This window comes from Nicotiana attenuata, unplaced genomic scaffold, assembly GCF_001879085.1.
Source record: "Nicotiana attenuata strain UT unplaced genomic scaffold, NIATTr2, whole genome shotgun sequence".
NCBI classification, from domain to species: domain Eukaryota; kingdom Viridiplantae; phylum Streptophyta; class Magnoliopsida; order Solanales; family Solanaceae; genus Nicotiana; species Nicotiana attenuata.
Window position 1 is genome coordinate 163,183 of NW_017671317.1, and position 7,967 is coordinate 171,149.

General features: G+C 31.7%; 1 protein-coding gene across 1 annotated transcript; it reads left to right on the forward strand.

The window, feature by feature from the left end:
- Positions 1-342: 342 nt before the first annotated feature.
- LOC109207520 (transcription factor MYB46-like) lies at positions 343-6,897 on the forward strand. Its single transcript, XM_019370463.1, has 4 exons — positions 343-582; positions 5,371-5,521; positions 5,626-5,755; positions 6,201-6,897. Exons 1-4 carry the CDS (start codon positions 343-345, stop codon positions 6,895-6,897), a joined length of 1,218 nt encoding a protein of 405 aa, XP_019226008.1.
- The last annotated feature ends 1,070 nt before the right edge of the window (positions 6,898-7,967 follow it).

Sequence of the window (7,967 nt, forward strand, 5' to 3'; positions counted from 1 at the left end):
TGGGCTATCACTACAAAGAAAGACACTCTCTGGGTGCAATGGATTCACAGCTTCTATATTAAGGGTAGAAACATCAATACTATGGAGACACCTAGACAAGCATGTTGGCTTATTAGGAAAATCTTTGATGCAAGGAAGTGGTATGGGGAAAATGACTTGTGTGAAGTTCTACAATAACTCACTCATTCTGGCAAGTTCATGATCAAGAAGGCATATAAACACTTACTTCCCCAATATCCTAAAGCTATATGGAGAAACCTTAATTTGACTCCATGTTTTGTACCAAAGTACCAATTTATTCTCTGGCTGGCACTTCAAAGGAGACTTAGTACAGCAGACAGAATGGCTAAATGGGGAATTCAAGTCCCTATGAACTGTGTACTATGCAATGCTGATACTGAAGAAACTCACACTCACTTGTTCTTTGAATGTGATTACTCCAGAAAATTCTTACGATGGATAAGAGATAACAGGCAAGTAGGGACCTGGGAAGAGGAGATTGAGAGATTAACAACCAAGCAATGCAACAGCAGAGCATATGCAGAGGTGCTAGGATGGCTATTAGCTGCTACTGTCTACCATGTTTGGAATGAACGCAATGCGAGAAGATTTCAAGAACAACAGCAGGAATGTGCATCAAGACTAAGAGAGATTACCATTCAATTACATAGGAAAGGACAATTTAGAAGCATTTAGAATAGATTACTTGATAGTTTGAACTTATACCCAAGTCTAGTATAGACTAGCAGTTTAGTAGATATATTGAGGGGAGGAGTAACTGTACTAGCGTAAAATTTAGGACTAGTTCTAGAGTCAAAAAGAACTAGTGGATGTATATATCATACTTGGTTGAATAAAATTTTATTGTTTGACCCAAAAAAAAAAAAAGTTTCAAGTTTGAGTTTTTAAATTATTTTAAAATAAAAAGCAAAAAAAAAATTACCAATAAAAAAACGAAAAAAGAGAAGAAAAACTACCCATTCAAACCGGAAAGTAGTTTCAAGTTGGAGTTTTAAATAATTTTAAAATAAAACCAAAATTAAATAAAATAATGAATTACTAATTCAAATTGGGGAGTAGTTTCAAATTGGAGTTTTAAAATTATTTTAAAATAAAAAAACGAAAAATCTATTTATATATATAATGTAATATAATATAATATAATATATGTATAATATATAATATATAATATATATAATAGGAGAGTCAAAGAAATCTATATATATATATATATAGAAAAGGAAAGATGGTTGACCAAGGGTATATATGTCATTTTATAAAATTCCATGTTTGTATTTTTAAATGCAAAATATACGTGGACCCCACATTTATCTAACCACAAGCCCACAACTCTCCTTTAAATGCATTATGCATGTGTTGATTAGATTGTTTGTGGAGTGCAAATGCTTATTTCTAATCTTTTTCTCATTTTGGAAAATTATTNTAATTTTTGAATAATACAACAACAAAAAGAAATATCGATATTTACAAGATTTTTATATTTACCCATACTATCTTAAAGCAATTTGAAAATAAAAATTAAATGATTTTCATCTATCCATACTTTTTGAAGACGATTTCAAATTAAATACTTTTATATTCAAAAGTAATTTTAAAAAATATTGCTTGTTAAATCTCAAAAATTAATTAACTAAACACCAACAAATAATGATTTTAATAAAATTGCAATGTTGGGCCCGTATACAGGCCTTTCCTCATCTAGTCTATATATATATAATAGGAGAGGCAAAGAAATGTTATAATGACAAGTGTCATAATTTCTATTAACAATATAATTATACTAAATATTGAATAATANATTTAAGATAGTATGGGTAAATATAAAAATCTTGTAAATATCGATATTTACAAGATTTTTATATTTACCCATACTATCTTAAATCAATTTGAAAATAAAAATTAAATGATTTTCATCTATCCATACTTTTTGAAGACGATTTCAAATTAAATACTTTTATATTCAAAAGTAGTTTTAAAAAATATTGCTTGTTAAACCTCAAAAATTAATTAACTAAACACCAACAAATAATAATTTTAATAAAATTGCAATGTTGGGCCCGTATACGGCCTTTCCTCATCTAGTAAACTCCATAAAAGCCAATTAGATGCTCATCTGTTCCTGTGATTCAAAGCAAGATACTTCTCTTCTCTGTATACAACAAGTGTCCTCAACTAGCCCTTTCTATTTTCTTTTCCAAATGTTCTATGTATATATAGAGAGAGAGTTCGACCATTTAGATCAAGAGTTTGAATTAAGATCCTATCTATGCCTTTTAATATAATGGTGCCACATCATCTCTCTATAGAAAAGAATTATATAGAGAGAGAAAAAGAGAAGAGAGATATCCTTGTATTATTGCGATAATGGAGAATTGAGACATGGAAAATTTTACTACACACAAGCAGAAGCAAGATTTTTATCAGAGGAATTCAAAATAAAAATAAAAATGCAAAGAAGTTAAAGAAATTCAATACCTAATATATATGAAAAAATTTAACCTTATATTATATAATATAATTTTCAGCAAAAAAAGTTCGACTGAATCCTCTCCGCTCACCTAGCTCAGACCGTGCACACTAGGGCAACTGAAATTATATAAAAATTAGACGATACTTCTGTATCCCCACCTCCAACCTTTAATCTTATACAAATAATAATGGAAAATAACTTTTAAAAAGAAAATCTGGGAAGTTACACATGAACAACTTATGGGATTGGATTAGGGATGGCAAGTGGTGCGGCGCGAGGCGGGTTCTCCCGCAACCCGCAATTTTTTTTTTTAAAGAAAATCAACCCGTCCCACACCGTCCCGCACATGCCCAAACTTGCCCCGCCTCGCATAGGCTCAAACAGTGGCGGAGCCACGTTATAGGAAGCAGTGTCAAATGACACCCATTGCAGGAAAAATACACTGTGTAGGTAGGTAAAAATATATTATATGTATATATACTATGTATTGACTCCTTTTAATTTCCTAGTATATTTACTTTTATATATTTTGACATCCTTTAACGAAAATTCTGACTCCACCACTGCGCTCAAACTCGCATCACCCCAACCACATCGCCCCATTACCATCCCTTAGATTATCAAGTCGTTGATTGGCTAACTGTTTGCTTCTTTTCTTGGCTGTGGACCTAACGAAAAGGAGACAAAGTGTAGTGCATGAGTCCACGTATGAAGTACTCAAGGTTTTATTGACATTATTATTAAGCTAATAAATAATATACTGCCATTAAAGAATTAAATTTTAACTAACAATAAAGACGTGGCATTGATCGGATTGCATCCTACAATCTCGCCTGAAGAGCCATGCAATATGTGTTGTCCCTTTACTAATTACTCTTTTTTTTTCTTTCTTAATTACTCTATTGATGAGCTGAAGTTTGTAATTTGCTAAATTGCATATTATAGTATATTTTTTCCACAGGTTAATTGCGATAATAGTGTAAATCTTTTCACACTCTTATCATATACAGTATAACTTAAATTTATTTTTATTTTATGTATGAATTTAAGTACTGTAATAAAATTTACATCACCAATACTATTAATAGCATGTTAACTAGATAGATAAAGTTACATAAAATTGTACTTTTTAACTAATCTAAGTTTTTAGACCCTCAGTACATAAATTAAAGTCTTTATATATTCATTTAGTGGCCCTTCTTTTTTCCAAAAATATATGAATGAGCATCTGATGTTTATACAGGGGTAGCAAACAGACGGGTTGGGTCGGATATGGTTCGGGCCGAAAATGGGTAATGCAGAAAACAGATAAATTATTCGACCCGACCCATATTCAATACGGATAAATACGGTCACTACTAAAAAATTTAGTTTTAGCGACAGACAAATTATGTAGCTAAATAGAGAAATCCGTCGCTAATCTCATTTAGCGACGAATTAGCAACAGATTATCAAGAAATTCTGCTAGCTACGAGCGATTTAGCGACAGATTAGTGTCGACGTTCGTAGTTAATTACAGCTTTTTTTTTAGTGTGGGTTAACCGGCGGATCATATGGATATCCATATTATCCATCTCTTTTTGAATGTGATCACTTTTGGGAGAATTCGTAGTCTCTCAAACTTGAGGAACCCCAATTTGAGGCTTTACAATTGTAAAAGCTAAATCCATTGGTCATCCATTTTCTAAATCGATAATATGGTTCATATCTATATTTGACCCGTAAAATTCATTAGTGGATAATATGGGTGGATAACTGTTTTCTTTTAGGCATTTTACCACCACTATTTACACCAATATACCATGATTAAGTGGTAAAGGACAACAAAATTTAAAAAATTTCTCCTTCTACTTTTTACTTAAATTTCTTGTCAAATCAAATATCATCTCATAAAATGGGACGGTGAGACTATTTGTCATCTTCAAAGTTGCAAGGCAGCTAATACGAATACAGAAACAAAGAGAAGGCCAACTATATTGGAGAATGATGTATTTGAATTTGAAGGTGATATTCAAAAAGAAAGAGTGGAAAATAAAGAAACGCCAATTAAAGTCTTATATATACATCAATAATACATTAAATATTTTTAGTCTATTTGTACTTTGCTTCTTATCTTGTTGAATTTACCATAGAAAGCAAACATTAATTGGTTGATTTAATTTAAAAGAGAAGGGACACGTCCCCCATTTAGTGATCATAAACAAAGGACGGCACCAAATCCCTTTGACTTAATTAATTCTTATTTTTTCCTTTTCTATTTTTCCCTTGCTTTTCTCCCTCACTATATAATACACACACACACAATCTACAAGTACTTTCTATATGGTCTGTTTTCTTTTTCACATCTCAATAAGTTCACTTGCTACTTATTTTTCTTCTCACTTTGAGTATTCTTTTTTATTCAAAAAAACCTAAAGTATATTATAATTCTCACTATGGGAAGAATACCTTTGTTTGGCTTAAAAGTTGTTGATGCACTTTGTAAGCAATAAAACAATCAAAAAATAGAGGAAGGGTAAATCGTAATCAAATATAATAATCCTAGAGATGCGAAGATGATAATGTTTGTTATAGATCCAGTGTTAGAAGGATGACAATGTATGTTCATAAGATATATTAATCGGAAGTAGAGATATAGAGAGAGAAAGATAGAAAATGAGAGAGTTGTATTAGATCAGATAGATCCCTCTTTACAATGTGGAGGTCTCCTTTATATAATAGAAGACCTTCCTCGAAAGAATCAAAAAGTTACAGAGATAGGTAACGTCTTTCTAGTGTAAACGCTGAGTTCTAAACGACGCCGCTTTCGTCCTCACGGCCGAGTCGTACCCGCTACGTTGGTCGGCGTACACTCATTGGGCGCGCCCGCTGGCGTAAAGATACTGAGGGTTAAATTTGACCCTATACAACCTTGTTGTGACAAAAGTGGACTTAAGAAAGGGCCATGGACAACAGAAGAAGATCAGAAACTCATTGATTACATTCAAAAACATGGCTCTGGAAATTGGAGGACACTTCCTAAGAATGCTGGTATTTTTCTAATTTTTTTTTCCCTTTTTCTTACTTATAATTAGTTGTAATTGTATTTTGAAGTTTTTTTTTAATTCTTTTTGTAAATATGTTTTTATATATAGGGCTTCAAAGGTGTGGAAAGAGTTGTAGGCTACGTTGGACTAACTATCTTAGGCCAGATATTAAAAGGGGGAAATTCTCATTGGAAGAAGAAGAGACAATCATCCATTTGCATAGTATTCTTGGAAACAGGTAAGTTTTTTTCCTTTTTAATTAAAATCATTTAAAAGATATATTCGTTTTTTTAGTCATAATTCATTGTTAATATTTTCTACTTTTCTCCATGGTTTGAACTATTTTCAACTTTGATATCTTTAACTAAAATCTTTCTAAAGATGTAAGATCACTTTTTGTGGTGCTAATTCATTTTTTCAATTTTCTACTTTCTCCATAACTTAGAACTTTTTCCAACTAAAGACTAGCACCCACAACCTTCAAATCCTGAATTCGTCTTTGATTAAAGTAACCATAGTAATTGTCGTAAGTGAAATTAGTAACATGAAGAAAAAAGTAAACAACATACTATAACGTGTTAAATTTTACCTTAGCGTAGAAAGGATTTTAACTGTCGACGTACATTTTTGGGTCATATTCTAGAGTTTGATTCTGACTTGTTGTATATCATTCTTGACTATAGGTGGTCTGCCATTGCTGGTCGCTTGCCTGGAAGGACTGATAATGAAATAAAAAATTACTGGAATACACACATTCGGAAAAAGCTTCTGAGAATGGGAATTGATCCAGTGACTCAAAGTCCTCGTCTTGATCTTCTTGATCTTACCTCCATTTTTAACCCTTCACTCTACAATTCATCTCAACTCAATCTTTCAAGGTTATTAGGTGTACAATCCCTAGTAAGTCCAGAAATTTTAAAAATAGCCACTTCTCTCTTTTCTTCCAATAGCCAAAACCAAAATTTCTTATTGCCAAGTAATTTTCAAGAAAATCAACTATACAATTCCCATGTCCAAAACCAATTATCCCAATTTGTCCAATCTAGCCAAATTCATACCCCTATTCAAAATATTCCATCTATTCCATTTTATGGCGAAGCTCAAGTCATGCAACAACCTAATGTTGAGCAATTCTCATCAAATATTTCTAATTTAAGCTCACAAAATTGCCAATTAAGTGAGTGGCAAAATTATACTTTTGAATCTCTTTTGTCAACTTTATCAACACCTTCATCAAGTCCTACTTCATTGAATTCGAACTCAACATGCATCAAAAGCAGCAGCACAATTTCTGAAGAAGATCAGAGGGAAAGCTACTGCAGCAGCATGTTGAACTTTGATATTTCAAATAGTTTGGATGTTAATCATGATTTTTTGTAATTTACTTTTTCATATTGTTCCACTCAAAAATTTGGAAAAAAGGTATTTCTTGTCCACTTAGCCTTGGACATATTGTTGTTTCCTTTATTTGTTAAAAAAACTTATTAACTTCAGTACTGCCTGAGTGGAAATGGTCATTCTTTTGTTTTTTTGCTTCAAATTAAAAGGTCTCCATACAATATGAATATCTTGTCAAACTTTGTATCACTTATTTTTCCCTTTTATTTTTAAATGATTATTGAGCTAAGTGTCTATCAGAAACAGGTTCAATTCTCTATTTTCGAGGTAGGAATAGTGTCTGCATATGCATTACGTAATTTTTTCCACACCCAGTTATGGGATTACACAAAATTTGTTGTTCTAATGAAATGGTGTTCAAAAAGATTGAGAAGAACATGAAACATATAAATCAAAATAGAAGAGTTCAAAAGAGAAAGAAAAGATTGTGCATGGATAGAGACGTTGATGATGCCTGTCTCAACTAGTGTATCCACGACTTTCCATAACCATCAATTTCGTCTTCCTTTTTTTTTTTAAAGAATTTCTTTAACACATTAATTATTACAAACAAAGGATTCTATAATCTATAAGTTTTGTAGTGGCTAGTCATCTTTAAGAATATTAAGGAAATGATATTTTGATATATAATAATCTCTATAGATAGACAGATCACGAAACCAAACTCACACATCAAAGACTTTCCTTATTTATGCATTATTATTTAAATAATAAAGTGTCCGTTGTTTAATATTTTTATGTAGGCTGTTTATATCTCACTGGATAAGTGAGTACTCTATTCATACCCCAACTGGAAGATAATCTTCTAAAAATAGAAGTATGAATAGATTAATGTTTAATAATTAGATGGTAACCTTGATCCCAACAGTCAAGACACCGGAGACAACGCCGCCGTGTACGGTGGCTGGAGATTAAGAAGGTGACACTATTTGACCAAAAAGTGTTGAGCCTTTTAGTTAAAGTAATTAATGAAGAAAATAGAGGATAAATCCTAGCCAAGAATAATTAACTCCAGATCTAAGTGTAATGAATAAAAGAATCATAGCAAAGCT